Source organism: Ascaphus truei, chromosome 3 (genome assembly GCF_040206685.1).
Source record: "Ascaphus truei isolate aAscTru1 chromosome 3, aAscTru1.hap1, whole genome shotgun sequence".
Taxonomy (NCBI): Eukaryota; Metazoa; Chordata; class Amphibia; order Anura; family Ascaphidae; genus Ascaphus; species Ascaphus truei.
The window spans coordinates 426619115-426639180 of NC_134485.1; the positions used below are offsets into that span (position 1 = coordinate 426619115).

At 49.4% G+C, this 20066-nt stretch overlaps 1 protein-coding gene and 1 long non-coding RNA gene across 2 annotated transcripts; one reads left to right on the forward strand and one right to left on the reverse strand.

Moving 5' to 3' along the window:
• Positions 1-10174: 10174 nt before the first annotated feature.
• On the forward strand, positions 10175-12200 carry LOC142491208 (uncharacterized). Its single transcript, XR_012800343.1, has 3 exons — positions 10175-10251; positions 11674-11811; positions 12132-12200. It is a non-coding gene; the product is annotated as an uncharacterized LOC142491208 (long non-coding RNA).
• Positions 12201-13746: 1546 nt separating this feature from the next.
• On the reverse strand, positions 13747-18045 carry LOC142491209 (transmembrane O-methyltransferase homolog). The gene is made up of 3 exons (XM_075593479.1): positions 17784-18045; positions 16249-16445; positions 13747-14118 (listed from the first exon to the last, which is right to left on the reverse strand). The coding sequence occupies exons 1-3, from the start codon at positions 18043-18045 to the stop codon at positions 13798-13800; spliced, it is 780 nt and encodes a 259-aa protein (XP_075449594.1). The 3' UTR covers positions 13747-13797.
• Positions 18046-20066: the final 2021 nt, after the last annotated feature.

Consider the following 20066-nt stretch of genomic DNA (forward strand, 5'->3'; position numbering starts at 1 on the left):
TAATTCAGGGGTGGGCCAACTCCAGTCCTCGAGCCACCAACAGGACAGGTTTTCAGGGTATCCCTGCTTCAGCACAGGGGGTGCAGTGAAAGACTGAGCCACTGATTGATCCACCTGTGGTGAAGCAGGGATATCCTGAAAACCTGACCTGTTGGTGATCCTTCAGGACTGGAGTTGGCCGACCCGGCCCTAACTAATTCTGCAGGTGATGCAAAAAATTAATGAGACTGACTCAAAACATCGGTGTTATTTATTATTATTATTTTTTTTTTAAAAGGGCGCATAATGTAGAAACATTTAAAATTGACAAAACTGCAGAAACTTGGCTTGAGATTCTCGCTGGCTTTTCCGCAGCGGGATTTATTAAAGGATTTCCGGCCGTTACTTACACCATGGGGGTCGCGGAGATTGCAGAGGTCCCGCGCTCTTCTCCCAAGGTATTTAAATGACATACCGGGGGATCGCGTGAGGCCTTTGCAACTTCCCTTACCTTCGGCAACTCGTCGCCATGGAAACGCGGCGTCAAATGACACTGTGTGGTCATGTGACCCCCATGGCGTCATTTGACGACAAAGACCGGGTAAGGAGCGGGGCGCGAGCAGGCAGGGGGCCGCTGACTGAAAAGATTGCGCGCCCCTGACTTAGACCATCGTATGGAGGCCATCAATCAAAGTCTCACGCATGCAAAAGTGAGCCGAAAATGCTGCAGCAAATCCCATAGGTTCCAATGCTGATGTTTTTTCCTTGCCAAATCAGGTGCTGTTTTCTTGGCAGGGCTTTTGCAGCCTGCAGACGTTAGATATATAATCAGATATGTAATTACGTGCGAATGGACCACAAGGTGGTGTGTTTTATGTCAATCTGGTTCTCTGTCCCTGATACAATTTAGGGGCATTTATAGTTAATATAGGGACGTGTTGTCTTGCTGGTTAACCCCATCAGTGCTTTTATAGAGGTACGCGGTACGTCCACATTTGTAAAACTGGAGCAACATGAGTGCAAGTGAATTGCGCCAAAATTATCAAAGGAGTAAATCCCTTTGTGGGTCATTCATGGGGGTTTCCCGGTTGCAAAACGGAGGCAAAAAAACCGACACTAAATTTATTGGTGACAAGCGTTCCCATTTTATTTGACGCCGGGAGACTTTAGACCCCCGAGTCTTCCATAAAAACATGAAAAACGATTAGCGCGAAAACCTCGTTATTAACTGAGCCGCACGTGGTTTGGGTGATTTGAACGAGTCGGTTATTGGTCGGCCTACGGAAGAAGACCGCGTGGAACGCACACGGACGTTGCTGGCTGTCTGTCTCCCTGCAGCCTCACTTAGGCCGCGTCCATCGTTAGTGTGCGCGAGCATTTGTGCGGCGTCACGCACACGCCTGTAGCAGGAGAGATTTGTGGGGTAGATGCGACAGGGGGCGTGGCCGTGACTTCACGGAGTTGGTTCGCCCTCATTGGGTGAACCAACTCACGTGACCCGGCAGTCGAGCGAGAGAAACAATTGTATTTCTTTTCTCGCGCATCGCGCGCTCTCTTAGGACAACCTCACAGAGGCACTGCATTTTTAGCGTGGACGCTCTCCATGGACGCGTGCTAAGGCGGAAGTACACCCACAGATATCGTAGTGTAACTCATCTAATGTTAGTATCTTGCCCCCTGAGCCAGGGCTACTGACCGCTCTTACAGGACTCAGGACATAGCGTTGCGCATGAGGGAGGGGTACTGAAGTACTGTTGAGCAGTGGGGGGTGATTGGGCCCTCAGTAGCGGCTGCGGAGAAGGAGGAGGCCCCAGGGGGGAGCACTGACCCTGTTGCAGGGGAGGTCCCAGCCAGGCGGACGATCATAGAGTTTGTCCCGGGCTCCCCTCTCCTGTCGGCGCCCTGCCCTTGGGCATGTCCTGCTCTTAAACCCGGTGAGTGCCGGTGGAGCGGCAGCACAGCGTGATCACGTGACCGTTACTCGGAGTGGTCATGTGATCGCGACGTCACTGATGACAGACACGGAAGAGGAGGAGTTGCCTTCCTCTGCCTGCACTACATCATGGGGGGCCCTTGGAGTGGAAGACTCTGTGATGTGGCTACATTCATGGGGCACTCAAAGGGTTAAAGCAGCAGTCTGCACTGATCAACCTTAAGAGATCTCTTATTTCCCTGTGAAACACTGTTCTTGTTTTTGAAATCTGATGCTCCGTTCCGGAGATATACACACTAAAACGTTCGGTGCTCGGGATGTTAAAATGGAGCCCAGTGCCGTCTAAAGGTTACCATGGCAACCAAAGAAGATGGCGATTAAGCAAATAATTATTTTTAATACCTGATTTGTATTTATTTGTTAAAGAGCAGGACATGCTTAGGGGCAAGATACTAACATTATATGTGTTATACTTGTAACGGTATTTCTGGCCCGGCCTGACCCACCCAATCTCACATTGGCCCCTGTGGTCTAACCGGTCCCCATTACATGGTAGTGATGTCTGGTGGTGCACCTGTTGGCAACAGTACCCCTGAGCCTCCAGCATGATGGTGTGTGGGGAGGACCCGTCCAGACAGGCAGCTGAGGTAGTGTCTTGAGTCTCACCTAGTTCCAGTGCAGCGCCTCCACCTCATCAGGGTCCCTTCGGTCACTTGGGGATGGTCCTGACGAGGAACTCCTCTGTGGTGCTCCCCTCTGTACATTCACTCCACACATGTACACGAGAGGGTGTTCGAATAACAGCATCTTTATTGATTTGAGGTGGGCTAGCTGCCCCACGCAGTAGTTGCTCTAGCCACTCATTTTGAGTCGGTGCTTCCCTTCAAAGGTGTAATTCTCCTTTAATGGGGATTCCCTATCCCAGCCGGGATACCTTTACCCTGTGCCAGGTCCCTGGACACAGTCTCCTTTCAGTTACTATAACATAACCAGAACTAGGACTTGAACTTGTACTAGCACTCCCAGCAACTCAGACTAGAACTAGCAGAACTAACTTTTAGACTCAGTGCTGTGCCTTATGTAACCTCTGGGGCTGACACAACTCTGACATCACCAACCAGGGAGTCAGAGTCTGTGACCACTCCCATCCTTACACAGGGCACCTCACCAGGGTGTGAGGGCAAACCTCCATAATTACTGCTGGCATGCCCACACTTACCAGGCCTTGCTGCCAGCAGGAGAGATGACTGTAGGCATTTTACATGACCGCTACATACTCATACCGGCTTCTGTATGGATTAAATTGGGGGCAGGGCTAAACAGTTCCTGGTTGATGTGCAGACTGAGCAGCGGGCCCGGCCTGACTCCCTCATGTAATCATTTCTAGTAGAGGCTAAACTCTGACAAGATCACAGTCCTACGCTCCAACATACGCAAGATTCATATATACTGGATATCTGAAAGGAGCAGATGTAACCTGGACTGGAGTACGTAACCTGGGCCGGAGTACGTAACCAGGTTCGGCGTACGTAACCTGGGATGGAATACGTAACCTGGGCCAGAATACGTAACCTGGGCCGGAATACGTAACCTGGGCCGGAATACGTAACCTGGGCCAGAATACGTAACCTGGGCCGGAATACGTAACCTGGGCCGGAATACGTAACCTGGGCCGGAATACGTAACCTGGCCGGAATACGTAACCTGGTCCGGCGTACGTAACCTGGACTGGAATACGTAACCTGGGCCGGAATACGTAACCTGGACTGGAATACGTAACCTGGCCGGAATACGTAACCTGGTCCGGCGTACGTAACCTGGGCTGGAATACGTAACCTGGACTGGAGTACGTAACCTGGGCTGGAATACGTAACCTGGGCTGGAATACGTAACCTGGACTGGAATACGTAACCTAGGTTGGAATACGTAACCTGGTCCGGCGTACGTAACCTGGGCTGGAATACGTAACCTGGACTGGAATACGTAACCTGGGATGGAGTACGTAACCTGGTCCGGCGTACGTAACCTGGGCTGGAATACGTAACCTGGGCTGGAATACGTAACCTGGGCCGGAATACGTAACCTGGGCCGGAATACGTAACGTGGGCCGGAGTACGTAACCTGGGCCGCAATACGTAACCTGGGCCGGAATACGTAACCTGGGCCGGAGTACGTAACCTGGGCCGGAGTACGTAACCTGGGCCGGAGTACGTAACCTGGGCCGCAGTAAGTAACCTGGGCCGGAATACGTAACCTGGGCCGGAATATGTAACCTGGGCCGGAATACGTAACCTGGGCCGGAATACGTAACCTGGGCCGGAATACGTAACCTGGGCCGGAGTACGTAACCTGGGCCGGAATACGTAACCTGGGCCGGAATACGTAACCTGGGCCAGAGTACGTAACCTGGGCCGGAGTACGTAACCTGGGCCGGAGTACGTAACCTGGGCCGGAGTACGTAACCTGGGCCGGAGTACGTAACCTGGGCCGGAGTACGTAACCTGGGCCGGAGTACGTAACCTGGGCTGCAATACGTAACCTGGTCCGGAGTACGTAACCTGGGCCGGAGTACGTAACCTGGGCCGGAGTACGTAACCTGGGCCGCAGTACGTAACCTGGGCCGGAGTACGTAACCTGGACTGGAGTATGTAACCTGGGCTGGAATACGTAACCTGGTCCGGAGTACGTAACCTGGGCCGGAATACGTAACCTGGGCCGGAATACATAACCTGGGCCGGAGTACGTAACCTGGTCCGGAATACGTAACCTGGGCCGCAGTACGTAACCTGGTCCGGAGTACGTAACCTGGGCCGGAGTACGTAACCTGGGCCGGAGTACGTAACCTGGGCCGGAGTACGTAACCTGGGCCGGAATACGTAACCTGGGCCGGAATACGTAACCTGGGCCGGAGTACGTAACCTGGGCCGGAGTACGTAACCTGGGCCGGAGTACGTAACCTGGGCCGGAATATGTAACCTGGGCCGGAATTACGTATTACGTATACTTTAGGTGGAATATGGAATCATGAAAGTGAGAGATTCGGAGTAATAAATGGGGAGGATTCACCTGTGACCAAGGTGAGCTAATTATAGTGATGTCTGTAATAGCTCCAAGGGCCCGGCTGGCGCTGCAAATTTCCCCCGACCTCTGGCCAGGCTCTGCTGCTTGTCACGGCCGGGCCCCCAGTGGGCTTCAGGCACCTTGGCGCTCCCGTTCCCTCCCCCCCCGCCATTTCCCCGATCCCCACGGCTGCTGACTGGGGCGGGAGGTAGGCACACGCGGGGCGGGGAGGTAGGCACACGCGGGGGGGGGAGGGAGTCAGTCACCCAGCCAGCCAATCAGTCACCCACACAGCCAGCCAGTCAGTCACCCACCCAGTCAATCAGTCAAGTCAGTCACCCAGCCACACACACAATTCTTATAGGGATTTTTTTTAAATGGGGCGGGACTAGGTGGCGAGTAGATGTTATTGGTTCGGTGAGTAGATTTTTAGTTGATTTGTCAAGCACTGCATATATATGTGTGTATATGTAGCCCCCAGGCCCATATTTAACCCCCCCAGGCCCATATGTAAACCCCCCCCCCCGGTCCATATTTAACCCCCCCAGGCCTTTTGTCACATTGGATGTAGCATTGGGTATCTGTCTTTTGTTGAAAATATTAAAATAAACAGATTGCATTGTAATGTATTTTTCCGTATTAACAATAACAAGAAAACAGTTTAAGTAAAAGTTGCGTGCGGATTTTTTTTTTCTTTTTTCGTGGTAGGTGCACTATGGGTTGGGGGGGGGATGGGTTTTGCTGCTCCTGTCATTTGTCCTGGGCCCCATGATTTCTGTTGGCGGCCCTGACAGGGATTCTGGGTAATGACATGCAAATGAGCACACCGTGTCACTCTTTACTTCTTATCCATTTTAACATAATAAGCGTATGCCTGCCGTATTACACAGGTTTATCGCACAGCCTGGGGTACAGAAGTGCAGAGCCAGTAACCCTGGCTAGACAGCTATTTGGACCTTAATCTTCTTCTTTTTTTCCCCATAAGGCTGCCTGTGTTTTGTAGGCAAACTGTCACTTTCTGTTTTTTCCCCCCCTATTTCAATGAACAGTGACCCCTCTCGCTGCTGGGGGAGGAGGGGAGGACTGCGATACAGCACCCACCCCCTTCCCCCCTGTTTATTATTACACGAATGGGCAGCAGTGCATTGCTGACGCTGAACCGTGTTATTTTCAGCGCCAGCATCACCGCTTGTCCGTTTCCTGCTGGTCTGCATGATGTCGGGTATTGGAAGCCCAGGAAGTACCGGCGGTACCGATACTGGTCAGTGCAAGAAGTAGCAGGACTGTGATCAGCCCAGAATCTCGGAGCTCATACAGCTAGAGACAGTGTGAAGTGAGAAAAGTTCATTCCTCTCCCCCTGTAGAACTCTCTCCTACTGTCTCTGTACGTTCTCCCTACCTACCAATTAGACTGTTAGCTCCTCGGGGCAGGGACTCCTTCCTTAATGTTACTTTTATGTCTGAAGCAATTATTCCCATGACCTGTTATTTATATTATCTGTTATTTATTTGATTACCACGTGTATTACTGCTGTGAAGCGCTATGTACACTAATGGCGCTATATAAATAAAGACATACAATACAATATATGTGGCCACTGGCTATTCATTAGAAGCACAATCGTGACGATGTCCCCAACTTTACTCACGATTCACCGATTCACCGGCTGGAAACCGAAGGCAGATGGGGGGGGAGGGGGCAGAGCAGAAGCAGCCCCACCGCTCAGATACTGCCATGTAGAAAATTAACCCCTTCCGTGGAGTATGTCCAGGGGAGATGATAGCTGGAACCGCGGGGCTGTCAGACCGGCATCTATGCAGCCAAGCTCCTGGCTGAACCGGCTGCTTCACTGGCAGGGAGCCGGAGCACTTGAGTCCATAATGCTTGTCTGTGTGTCTCTAGCGCAGCGGGCATCCAGGCACGGAACAGGCAGCAAGGGTTATTCCAAAAGAGAAAATCCGGAGCACAGCTAGAAAGGAGGTGTACCGGTGGGACAGGGGGCCAATATCAAAAATGTATTACATTAAAAACATATAGCCAAAAATCCTGACAGATTCTCTATCAAAGAGTAAACTCTGTCAAAGAGAAACATCAGGATTTTTGGCTATATGTTTTTAACATATAGCCAAAAATCCTGACAGATTCTCTATCAAAGAGTAAACTCTGTCAAAGAGAAACATCAGGATTTTTGGCTATATGTTTTTAATGTAATACATTTTTGATATTGGCCCCCTGTCCCACCGGTACACCTCCTTTCTAGCTGTGCTCCAGATTTTCTATTTTTGAATAACCCTTGCTATACTGGTATCTGGGGAACTGAGGGGTGGGGGGCTTCAGCTCTGGGGACCCCCTGCTTCCCATCCTGGTGCAAATAAAGAGGAACGGCTGCTTTGAAGTTGAAGGACACTAAGTGGCTGACGACACAGTGACCGGTTTCTACTGGACAAGGAAGTGATACTTTCACTTAAAAGATGGTTCCGTGTTTCTAAGTGACGTGATTCCATTTCTACGTTGTTTCATTTGAGAGAGACTGGGGGAGGGGAAGGGGGAGAGAGACTGGGAGAAGGGGGAGAGAGAGAGAGGCTGGGTGGAGGGGGGAGAGAGGAGAGAAAGAGACTGGAAGAGAGAGGGTGGCGGGAGAGATTGGGGTGAGGGGCATGTGGCAAAAATAGGATTAATCATCGCATTAATAAAGGCAGTATGCTCGGCTGATTAATCCTAATTCGCGTTGGGACTGAAGGGGTTAAATTTATGTGCACCAAACATGTAGTATTTTCCCTTCTATGCATTGTTGTCCCCTTTTTGCAGGCTAGTCTCTGCCTGCAGTGCTGAATAACAGGAGCCGTTCCATTAAGACTGCTAACGTAGGAACGGAGTGAGCCAGCACCCTGATTTTTGTTGTGCAGCCTCAGTGTAACCCCCCAAGCACACACATATTAAAAATATAACTGTAAGACAAGTGGAACAGATATTTTTATTAAAGTGTATTACTGTGTGCAATTTTAAAAGTCAGGACAGGAAACTTTTTCCTGTCCGCCTTTGTAAGTAGAAGAAAAGAGTTCAGGCAGTTCACAGCTAACCGTAGGGGTACACTCACAGGTATCCAAACGCAATCAGGAAAAAAGGTTGTTTATTGAGTGCATTCACACGAATCCTTCTGCTACAGAGAGAACTCTGACGCGTTTCTTTGACAAAGTCCTACTGGTGGACGAAACGCGTCAGGGTTCTCTCTATAGCAGAAGGATTCGTGTGAATGCACTCAATAAACAACCTTTTTTCCTGATTGCGTTTGGATACCTGTCATTGTACCCCTATGGTTAGCTGTGAACTGCCTGAACTCTTTTCTTCTACTTATCGCATTACTTGGCTGGAGCACGCTTCTCAGCGCACCTGGTCAGCATCTCCGCTTACATCATTCTGAGGATTGAACTCGACGAGTCAAGACTGTGAGTACCTATGTCTCTCTGCAGGGCTTGTGACTGTGTATGAGACTCCGGGCTAAGTGAGGGCAGTGGCGGAGATTAGTTGCGGTTAGCCGCATTATAATTCCACACAGGGAACTCGGCTCTGCTGCTTTATCTTTTCTCCTTACCACATTCTAACCCCTTCCCGAAGGTCAGTCTCGGGTACACAGATCCACTCCCTCTTTTATATATTCTATCATCAGGACACTGATCATGAGCGCTTTTGGATTTATCTGTACATTTATTATTATGGTACATTGTGGTTAACGAGTGCAATATTTGGAGCATAAGTTTCTTGGAGTTTACTCTTTGATTACTCTCGCCTTTGTAAGTAAATGCATTAAGGAACAAATGTTATGCATACATGAGCTGGGGGTATGTTTCTCTCCAGCTTCAAAAGCCCCCTGTTGAGGCAATGCCTATGGGTCAAGGGATGTGTGGGAGATGAAAGGCCCCAGAGTCTTAAAGTGTGACTTAACCGGGATGTTTTTGAGTAGCAGATCCTGTTACTCATCCTGGATATTTCCCACCTTGGGACCAAACTCCAGACGTTGCGTCCCCAGAAATAAGTTGCCCCTTTTTACTCAGCAGTGCTACCAAGCTGCTCACTGAGCATGCTCAGAGCTTTTGGCATTTTCCCACGTTACATGGCATGCTCTGTTAGCAGGAAGATAATTCATTGCCAATAGGATGAGGCTAATGAAAAACTCCAAGGACCCCTGTCCTTAAAGAGGCCCGTAACCCTTATTCCTGTAGTTGTTACCTGATTTCTTCAAGCGGATAAGATCTAAGTACAGCGTCTGCGATTCCAGAACGCAGGGGGTTAAAAACATCGCAACAAGGAAACTAGCCCTGCTTCAGGATTTCAGAACGAACCCGAACTTTTACATTTCAAGGAAATAAGGGGCTGGCATCTTGCGCCCCTGGCAAAAGGACTGCAATTTAAAAGGCTTTATTTCCGTGTTTCTCGTTTCCTGGACAATTTATCCCGTTCCCTCATTTAAGTAAGTGTTTTATCAAGTGTATTCTGAGGTTGTCATGTGTCTGTCTATTAAGGAAATAAATGATCATTTATTTTGCTCAACTTGTATGCTCAATCGAGAATCCCCAAAATATAAAAAATTGTTGATAAGTTCCGTCCATCGTGACGGTGCAGAGATAGAGACTGGGAAGGTGGCGAGAGAAAGAGACTGGGGGAGGGGGAGAGAGAGGGGCTGGGGGAAGGGGAGGGAGGCTGGGGGGAGGGGGAGAGAGATGGGAAGGGGAGACCAATAGAGACTGGGTGAAGGGGGAGAAACTGGGAGAGAGAGAGAGAGGCTGGGGGAGGGGGATAGAGATGGGAGGGAGAGGGGGGGGTGGGAGGGGAAGGGGGAGAGAGGCTGGTGGGAGCGGGATACAGATGGGGGGGGATAGAGACAGAGGGAGAGAGACAGAGACTGGGTGGAGGGGGAGAGAGAGAGAAAGAGACTGGGGGAGGGGGGACAGACTGGGAGAGAGAGACTGGGGAAGAGGGAGAGACTGGGGGAGAGAGACTGGGGGGGGGGAAGAGACTGGGAGAGAGACTGGAGGAGGGGTAAAGATAGAGTGGGGGAGGGGTAAAGATAGAGTGGGGGATGAGGAGAGCGAAAGAGACTGGGAGGGGAAGAGAGAGACTGGGGGAGGGAGAGAGAAAATAAAGTGTGTAAGGGAAACAGCAACAGTGAATTTTTTTCTGAACTACAAAAGAAAAGCCGATGAAAACGATTGGTGCTCGGACGACTTCACTGCCTTTCACTGTCTCTGAAAAAGTGTGTAGAAGCAAAGAGGGATACACTGTAAGTACTCCTTTGCATGTTATGACCCCGAATCCCTGCTCCAGTGGAAGCATTGCATGCTTAACCTGGAGTTATGCAATCAGAATTCACCAGAGGTGTGTTTGGGGACAAATACATAAAGTTTCATATTTCTACACCTCTTGCCCCTCTCTGGGGGCAAACCTATGACATATAGTAACATACTGCATAGGGATTTATATTTTATGTTTTATCCTGTTATTTCGTGTTTGTTCTTGTAATCCTTTTTCTGTAATCTTAGCACTGTATTTTTATATATAATTTTAAACAATTCTTTAATAAGTGATACTTTGGGTCCTCTGAATGAATTGTTGCACGCTTTGTAGAGTATTTACATTTTCTGACACATTTTACTACAACAGATTTTGTGTGTTATGTGCATAGTTATTTTCTATAATAAAGAGGGGCCTGAGACCCTGGCAGATATATATTAATTATACATTTTGGTGGCAACGTATAGATATGATTGCAATTGAGTAAGGGGTTAATATTAACTCATTGAAAGTACCTTGCGCAGGTTAAAGGTGAGTTGGCTATAGTAGCCGTGTGTATTAACTCTGGTTGCATATCTACGTCACGTGCCCACTTGTGTGCTGTTCGTGACAGGTGGCATGTGGGGACGGATTGAGGGGAGATATTGTTAATTTGAGGGACTTTTGTGAAGGTGAAAACTGGAACCGCTTGAGAGCTGTGTATTAGCCCCTTATCCCGTATGCAGGTCACGTGCTCACAGGTGTGCTGTATGTGACATATAGATATTAAACAAAAAAGAGCCATTCGGTTTATTGTTTTTTTTTAAATATATCGGCACATCTTGGGGAATGTTTGGGTGGTGATACTCTGCCAGCCGGGACTCTGATATTTAACAAGGAACTGGGTCTAAAATGGGATTGGAAGCCGTGTCTTCTGGGTGGTAGATACCGGTGACTTACCCTTGGTGGTCTTTGGGTGCTGCAGGGGCTAGTGTGCTAGGGGGCACCTGATGGCGGGGGCTGATCATGATAGGGCCGGATGTCTGTTTAGGACACACGGGCAGGTTCTGTCTCCATTTGGTTCAAACAAATTGTTGTTGATCAATAAAGCTGCTGCCCAATATGACCTGGAATCTTGGCTACCTGGTGTTTTTTGAGGGTTACATTTGGGGAGGTAACAAAGGATGAGGTTTGGTCGAAGGCTGCTAGGTCATCTGTACAAAATTACATTTATGAAGAACTCTATTGGGGCCTCTTATGAAGAGGAAAGTGGATGTGCATAACATTGTGTTGTATTCTTCTTTAAAAATGCTTAACAATTATAGTATGATACTGCCGTGTGTGCCAGTCCCATAAAAAGTTATCACAACCTAAAATAAATGTACATTTCTGTGAAAAGGTTTGCAACATATATTTATTTGTATGTACCCAGGGGATACCAGGACTTAACCTGCTGTGACAATCCACAGTGTTGTGTATTAATGGACATGCTCTCTGGCCAATGGCTATGAGCAGAAGAAAGGACTACGACCAAAGGACACCGAAGAGCCATGACACCACGGAAAGAGAAGTGAGGATATACACAGGCAGGGAGAAGCACGTGAGAAACGAGAGACGAGAGACGAGAGAAACGAGAGACGAGAGACGAGAGAAACGAGAGACGAGAGAGACGAGAGAGAGACGAGAGAGAGACGAGAGAGAGAATGAGAGAGAGAGAATGAGAGAGAGAGAGAATGAGAGAGAGAGAGAATGAGAGAGAGAATGAGAGAGAGAGAATGAGAGAGAGAGAGAATGAGAGAGAGAGAGAATGAGAGAGAGAATGAGAGAGAGAATGAGAGAGAATGATAGAGAGAGAGAGAATATCCGGCGAATATGACAGTGTCGTTGCAGATCCTCCAAGCCTGGCAGGAGAGCACTTGCAGGAGACAGCAGATAAGAGCCAGGACTGAAACATCACCAGAGAAAGGCTGCGGCCCGCTGCCTGCGAGCCAAGGGTGCGTGCAGCCGAATTCCCGGTCTGCAGTGAGCTGCAGGGGGAAAGACAGGGGGCGTGATGGGGGAGTGATGGGGGCGCGGCCGTGATGTCACCCGGCAGGTTCACCCTCATTGGCTGAACCACCTAGGGGCGTGGCCTAGTGCTGCATCGCGACTCCTGCTCTCGTTTTTCTTGAGAGCAGGAGTTTCTCTCAGCGCAGTGCGGCGGCCCCCCCTCACGGCGGGCCTGGCCGCATTGTGGGGCTGCTCTTGTAGCCAGCGGGGACCTGGCCAAAGGGAGCCCGTGTCAGCTGTGTCTCGAAGCTGTGAGTAAATAAAGCGAGCACATATCTGGCGGATCGCGCCTACAACGCATCAGTATCCTTTCTAAGTAGCCAGCTACCTACTTCCTTTGTAAAGTATCAGGCCTGCAGCTGTTTATTACACACAACTCTAAAGCAGCTCCAACACTGTACCGGCACCAACAGTGGCCCATTAGTTGGCACAAAGGCCACAGGGACTGAATAAGTAACTCTTTGGGACATTGGTGAAGCAAAGTTTGTCCTTGTACTATATGTGTGGGTGTCATACGTGTTATCTCTGGTCTCCTGGCTCTGAGGGCCACTGCATGTGATTCCTTTCCCCGCATATTAAATATTGATATTCATCAGCTACGTGTCCCGCTGCGTTATCTTACTCAAACCTGGCTCTGTCCAAGCTGAATATTATCTCCCAGGTGCAGGGGAGGTGGACTTAGGCTAAGGCCCCGCTCCCTCAGTCAGCGCGCCCGCACTGCAGACAGGCGGGGCGCTGACATACACAGACCGCGATATGCGGTCTGTAGGGAGCGGGAGCCGGGCTGGAGTGGGAAGGAGGGGGCGTGGTTTAAGCGGAGGGACCAGCTACCCCATCCTGACATCCAAGCTCATGATCTTCTGTTTGAGCCCTTCGGAATCATCTATTTCTTTACAAATATTAACAGCATCCGTATATATTGGTATGTGTAACACACACACACACACAGGCAGACACTCATACACACACACACACACACACACACACACACACACACACACACACACACACAGAGGCAGGCACTCACGCACTCAGGCACACACATACACAAACACAGATAGGCACTCAGACACACACACAGACAGGCACTCGCGCTGCTTTCCCTCCACACTCCTCCCCGCTCCCCGAAGCCTCCCCTCCTCCCGGAGCCTCCCGTCCTCATTGGCCCACAGCCACACCACGTGATGCGTCGACGCTAGGGATTACAATTCTCTTGTATCCCCTAGCGGCTGACGCGTCACAGCGTGTAGTGAGCTGTGCAGCCAGGGGGGACCGGGACCGGCTCGGGAGGATTCCCCTGCTGGTGGGGAACGCTCGTGTGGCCGCCCGCGCCGCCGGGCGCAGCGGGTCCCAGGCCTTAGGCTCCCGACCCAGTATACACATACTATTACATATAGGGATTTAAAGAGGCTTTAAGATGACAAGAAAAACAGCAGTTACATGAAAAGCTTTTATTTTCTGTTCTCCGGCGAGCGATGTTTTGGGAGTGCTGCTATAACAACAAGTCTCATGCCAGCTTGGTGTAAGTGAGCTCCGCCATCCCGTCTCTGATATAGCGGAAGTACTCCAGGTTGCCACGGTGCATTTTGCACTGGTATCTCCCGGAGGCCTTGACGTACTGCAGGAAGTGGGGGGCTCCGGGGAAGAGCACGTTGTCGGCCAGGATGATGGTGCCTTCCTGCAGCAGTCCCACCTCCTCCAGTAGCTTGAGGTCCCGCAGGTAGCAGCGCTTCCTGTGATCCATGAAGACAAAGTCCAGCGTCTGCACCCCGTGCTTCTCCTTGAGTTGCGGGATCACCTCCTCCGAGAGCCCAACCATCTGCTCCACCTGCCCCCATGAGACGCAGGGTTATAAATCAGAGAAACAGAGATCTGGGGGAACCAGACGGCAGGAGCATATTATAGGGTCATAGCAGGCACAATAAATTATAATAGGGCTTACAGCATGCTCATACACGTATTCACTTGTGCATGCAGATATACATATGTATGCGCAGTATACAAGAGATTTGGGGAGTCTCCCGGGTCATTCCAGGTTACTCGGCTAGTCTTAACCTTAAATGTCCCCCTGGTGCCCCCTGAGTCCCTGGCACACGTGGAATAGATTAGAGTTTTATCACTCCACTTAAGTGCAAACAAATTGGCAAAAGTTTGAAGCATCCAAACAGAAAGAAAGCAAAAAAAAAACCCTGAAAGAAAGAAAACGCATGATTCATTAGGTAAATAAAAAGGGCGATCCCGCTAATTACCAAGAGAACATTGAGTAAAGAGACAAACAACGGCTGATCTTTCCGGCTTCTTATAGTGCTGGGGACAGAACAGACTTGACCGTATTTCTCCATTCATCTTCTTTGCCAGGGGCATGAAAACCTTCTCCCTAACACCCCCTCATCCCATCCCCCTAACATCCCCCTCATCTAATCACTCTCACCTACACTGCTCCCATCTCCCTAACATCCCCCTCATCCCATCACTCTCACCTACACTGCTCCCATCTCCCTAACATTCCCGTCATCCCATCCCCCTAACATTCCCGTCATCCCATTCCCCTAACATCCCCCTCACCCCATCCCCCTAACATCCCCCTCACCCCATCCCCCTAACATCCCCCTCATCCCATCACTCTCACCTACACTGCTCCCATCTCCCTAACATCCCCCTCATCCCACACTCACCTACACTGCTCCCATCCCCATAACATCCCCTTCATCCCATCACTCACCTACACTGCTCCCATCTCCCTAACATCCCCCTCATCCCATCACTCGCCTACACTGCTCCCATCACTCGCCTACACAGCTCCCATCTTCCTACCACTCCCTAATTAACTATTGGGGTATGTTTCATTGAGCTGAATTTCTACCATCAAGAGAAATTAAGATTTAATTAACTATTGGGGTATGTTTCTGTGAGTTGATAGGCAGACCCCTCCCTTAATTGTTATTCAATTGCATGTGATCAGAGTACTTTAGGCAGAATATCTTGGCTGTGAAGCCATATGGCTGTGTCCAATCTTAAGTGTCACATTTAAAGTGTGTGGCAGGGTTAATTTTGGAGTTGAAATTGCAGGTGAAGATTGGAGGCAGATCGGCACTCAGCACAACAGCTTTGCAATTGGGAGAACTTTACTTTCGAAACGCTGTGATTCTTTGTACTCTTTCTATCCACCAGTACCTGGGAACTCTCTCCTCCTGCATCTCACTATGCCCTCCCTATTGCTTTTTCTGTTTACTGTTTCCTCACTCCTTTGTGAATGTCTCTGTTCTCTCCAACTTCCCCACTCCCCACTGTACCATTATTTGTACACCTTTCTTCCATCAACTTATTTACCCCTCAATAAAAAACACACACACAAATCCTCTATTCACACCCTCTATCTACTCCTTCCTGCTGCTGGGGATCTCCCCTAAGCCTGAACCCAGACATGCACACCTGATTTCACCCATGCCTCCCTGCCATCTCTTCCCCTGTAAATTGTGCTAACCCTCTCATTTTTATACTGACTAACCTTAAAACTCGCCCCACAAAGCATCCCAATAGCCTGCACTCATGGCTATTCACCCACACTCAGTCACTCCTACCACCCATTGTGGCCAAACACTGCCATCTACAGCACGTATTCCCTCACCTGCTGTGTCTGTAAGTTCCCCATCAAACCTCTTAGATTGTAAGCTCTTTGGGGCAGGGATTTCCTTTCCTATTGTCTGATTTTGCTGCACTTATTGTATTATTATAATTCCCTGTACTGCATTCTTTGTGAAGCGCTGAGTACACTTTTGGTACTATATAAATAAAGACATACATACATACACCCCCTCACTCTCACCTACACTGCTCCCATCACCCTAACATCCCCCTCATCCCATCACTCACTTACACTGATCCCACCCCCTCATCCCATCACTCACCTACACTGCTCCCATCACCCTAACATCCCCCTCATCCAGATATCACTCACTGTGTCATCGTCAAACCCGGCCAACCGGATGACCTTCTCAGCCACTGCCGCCTTCCTGGGGTTTGCGTCCACGGTGTAGAGCCGGGCTCCCAGGGGCAGCGCCTGTGCGATGATTATGGTGGCGTATCCACAGTACGTTCCCAGCTCCAGCACATTGAGAGGAGCGTTCTCATAGATAAGGCGGTCCAAAACCTTGCCTGTGAGAACACGGCAAGGAAATGACATCATTGTACACACTCGTCATGTGATGTGAGGTCTACTTCTTGTTTAACGTACAAGGGTCTATTTTAGTCTCTTTTCATACAGGATTAATAGGATATGACTACAATGCATCTGAAGAAAAGACTTATGAGCTCTTGAAAGCTTGTATCATGCTGTAGCTATGAAGAACTGTAAGGTTGGTCCAATAACCTTACAGACTGCCAGCGGACCTTCGCGATCACATGACTTCCCCTCGCCCCGGCTAATGGAAATGTAAGTGAAGAGGGTTCCACTTCTGTTTGGATCGAGCCAAGTGCTCCGTTGGAGCTGTTAGCTTGATCATCCCCTAGAAAAAAAGTGTTTGGGTCATTACATAACTGGTACGTCATACGGGCTTCCTCAAGGACAATGGGGCCTGTTAGAATCAAAGTGCACTACTATCAGTAGCATGTTTAAATAAGTTACATGAAGAAAACAGATCCCTTTCACAGGCCGAACCATAAAGAACATCACGGGACAGGACAGCTGGACAGCAGAGAGATGCAGAGCACTGAATATGGAAGCACACAGAGGGAAACCATCAAGTCCAATACTTGGGAGGGATTAGTTTAGTTTTCTATTTTTATTGATATTTAGCTCATTCTTGATAGCACAAACCCGCAGTCCTGTCCGTACATGATAGCCTTTAGGACGCCATGTTCTAAACTCTGGGGCATGTGTGTGTTCCAATGACGTTACCGCTAGCAAATTAGACCACTATCACCACTGCTCATAAAACCAATACACAGAGATTATTCAACTGTAAATCCAGCAATGTGTTGAATATATTCTAAAATGTAGAAAATGCACCGATATGAAATATGTTGGGGATACCATACAGGTCCCTCAGACCTGGAACAATCACCACAGGTTCACTAACAGACATCAACACAAGAACTCCTACGTGACAGCACTTTTCTCCAAGCGGGACACTCACTGTGTGACACAATGGGTGTTAATTCTTAAAGGGAATGTTAAAAAGAGCACGTACTGTAATAGAAGAACATGAGCATTAACATATATCCAACTTCTGGACTCTAAAAACAATGGTTAAATCAAGTTACTGGATTCATGGCACACTATGTCAACACGCTTCCTTGTCCATATTTTAGAGAAGGTGTGAGCATTACAGACTGGCATCTCCCCACCCCATTGCTGTCCACCCAGCTCCGACTCCTGCATACTTATCTCTTGCTAATTTATGATCATCCTCTCTACAATCCACTTGAAGACTTCCTACGGAGCTCATCTCCACCCTCCCGACATTTGGGGGCTTTAGCCTTTGTAGACGTCACCTTTGTGAGGCCCGATGTTGCCCAAGTGTTCGCAGTGGTAACAGTACTGATCGAAGGTGTTGAGCACGTGCTGGGGGTCTCCGGGGATGGCGTGGGTGATGACGTATTGGAACGCCCTCTCCTCCCGGGAGATGCCGGTCAGATAGTCCTGGAACTTGCGCACAATCACCGCTCGGTAGAACAGGAGGAAGTAATGGCGGTAACGGATTATCAGCGTGACTATGAAGGGAATAAAGGCCAACGCTATCGCTGGCGAGACCATTCTGCGTGGGGTTAACCTGCGGGAGTGGGACAGACAGTGATATAGTTAGTGACATTGTAATACGTGAACAGTGGCCCAAATGGCTCAACCTCGGCTGCTAGAGGGGTAAGCAAGTCTTTTCAAAGCAAAGGGTCAAAGCATAATATACCTTCAAATTGTTGATTTTATTTCTCTTTTTCAGCATTCTCTGAACCAGGGGTCCCAAAAAACTACTCCACAGTATTTACAGGTCCGTGGACCGCTAGGTTCCTGGGCAAATAACTTGTACATCTGTAAAGTAGGCGCAACGAAAATAATGCAAGATGGCCGCCATCGTGATTAATGGACATCACAGAAATCCTCCGGCTCAATGGAAGGTGGGGAGATCTCCTGCATGTGCCTAACACATCTCACTGCAGAGAGTTGCCAGATGTTGGTCGGTATGCCAGTAGATGATGTTGTGGCTTCGTAATGGCTGCTGGAGGGAGGCTGACCCCGGCGGCCATATTGTTCTCTCCCAAAGAAATATTCAATGGAAATTCCGGTCTTGTCTTTCAGAACATACGAATGTTATTTACTTGGGCTCAGGACAATAGCGGGCAACAGACCCCCCTCTGGCAGCGCAAGGGTTAAATTGAGTGAGTTACAACTTTGGTTTATAAAAGACACAGCTATTGAGTTCAAAATTCTCTCTGCGTTAACATCCTTCCTACGTGGAATTTATGCTGCATATCCCTATATACCTTTACTTTCTAAAAAGACGACTAACCTGTTACTAAGGATTGATGGTCTACCCCATATATTTGATTCATTAGCCCTGTGTACCACTGCTGTTTTATTTACAAAGAGGTGGGTAGGGTTACTGGCTCTGCACTTCTGTACCCCAGGCTGTGCTAAAACGCTGTGTAATGCGGCAGGCGTGCGCTTATAGGGATCCATGTTAAAGTGGACAAGAAGCAAAAGGTGACACGGTGTGCTCATTTGCAGGCCATTACCCAGAATCCCCGGCTGCAGTGGAAGCACTGTATGCTAAGAGATAATTGGGAAAGGCAGGGTTGCAGACCTGAGTAGGGTGACTATATTTGTCATATTTGTGAAAAACACGGACAAATGCCACACGAGCAGCCGGAAAAGTGCCGATCGTGCATGCGTTTGAGCAGCCAGGAAGTGCAGATCGCGCATTTGCACAGGCAGCCAGGAAGTGCTGATCACGCATGCGCACGAGCAGCCGGGAAGTGCCGATCGCGCATGCGCACACGCAACCGGGAAGTGCCAATCGCGCATGCGCACGATCAGCTGGGAAGTGCCGATCGCGCATGTGCACGAGCAGTCCGGAAGTGCCGATCGTGTATGCGCACGAGCAGCCCGGAAGTGCCGATCGCGTATGCACACGAGCAGCCGGGAAGTGCCGATCGTGCATGCGCACGAGCAGCCGGGAAGTGCCGATCGTGCATGCGCACAAGCAGCCGGGAAGTGCCGATCGTGCATGCGCACGAGCAGCCAAGAATTTCCGATTGCGCATGCGCACAAGCAGCCGGGAAGTGCTGATCTCGCATGCGCACGATCAGCCGAGAAGTGCCGATCACGCATGCGCAGCCAGGAATTTCTGATCGCGCATGTGCACGAGCAGCCGGGAAGTGCTGAGCGAACGAGCAGCCGGGAAGTGCCGATCGCACATGCGCACAAGCAGCCGGGAAGTGACGATCACGTATGCGCAGTCGGCACTCACCAGGGGGATCCTAAAACTGGGGCAGCACCCAAAAAAGTCGGGACAGAGCCCGTAAAACTGGGGCATTAGGTCACCCTACAGTAGATCTGAGACATGTGAATGTGCTCGCAAGTGGTATTTTTAGTTACAAACATACAATCCCACTTTGTTTTTACAGAAAAGCTATTCATTCTCTAAAGTCCGCTGCCTCGTCTGTTTTAGTGATTGTATAAATGAGCTTTGTCCCACTGTTTAACAGCTGTACAATGTCTTGATATTGGCGCAGTACAGCTGCTTTTCTATGTGCTTCAAACGGTAATTGTAATTAATGTAA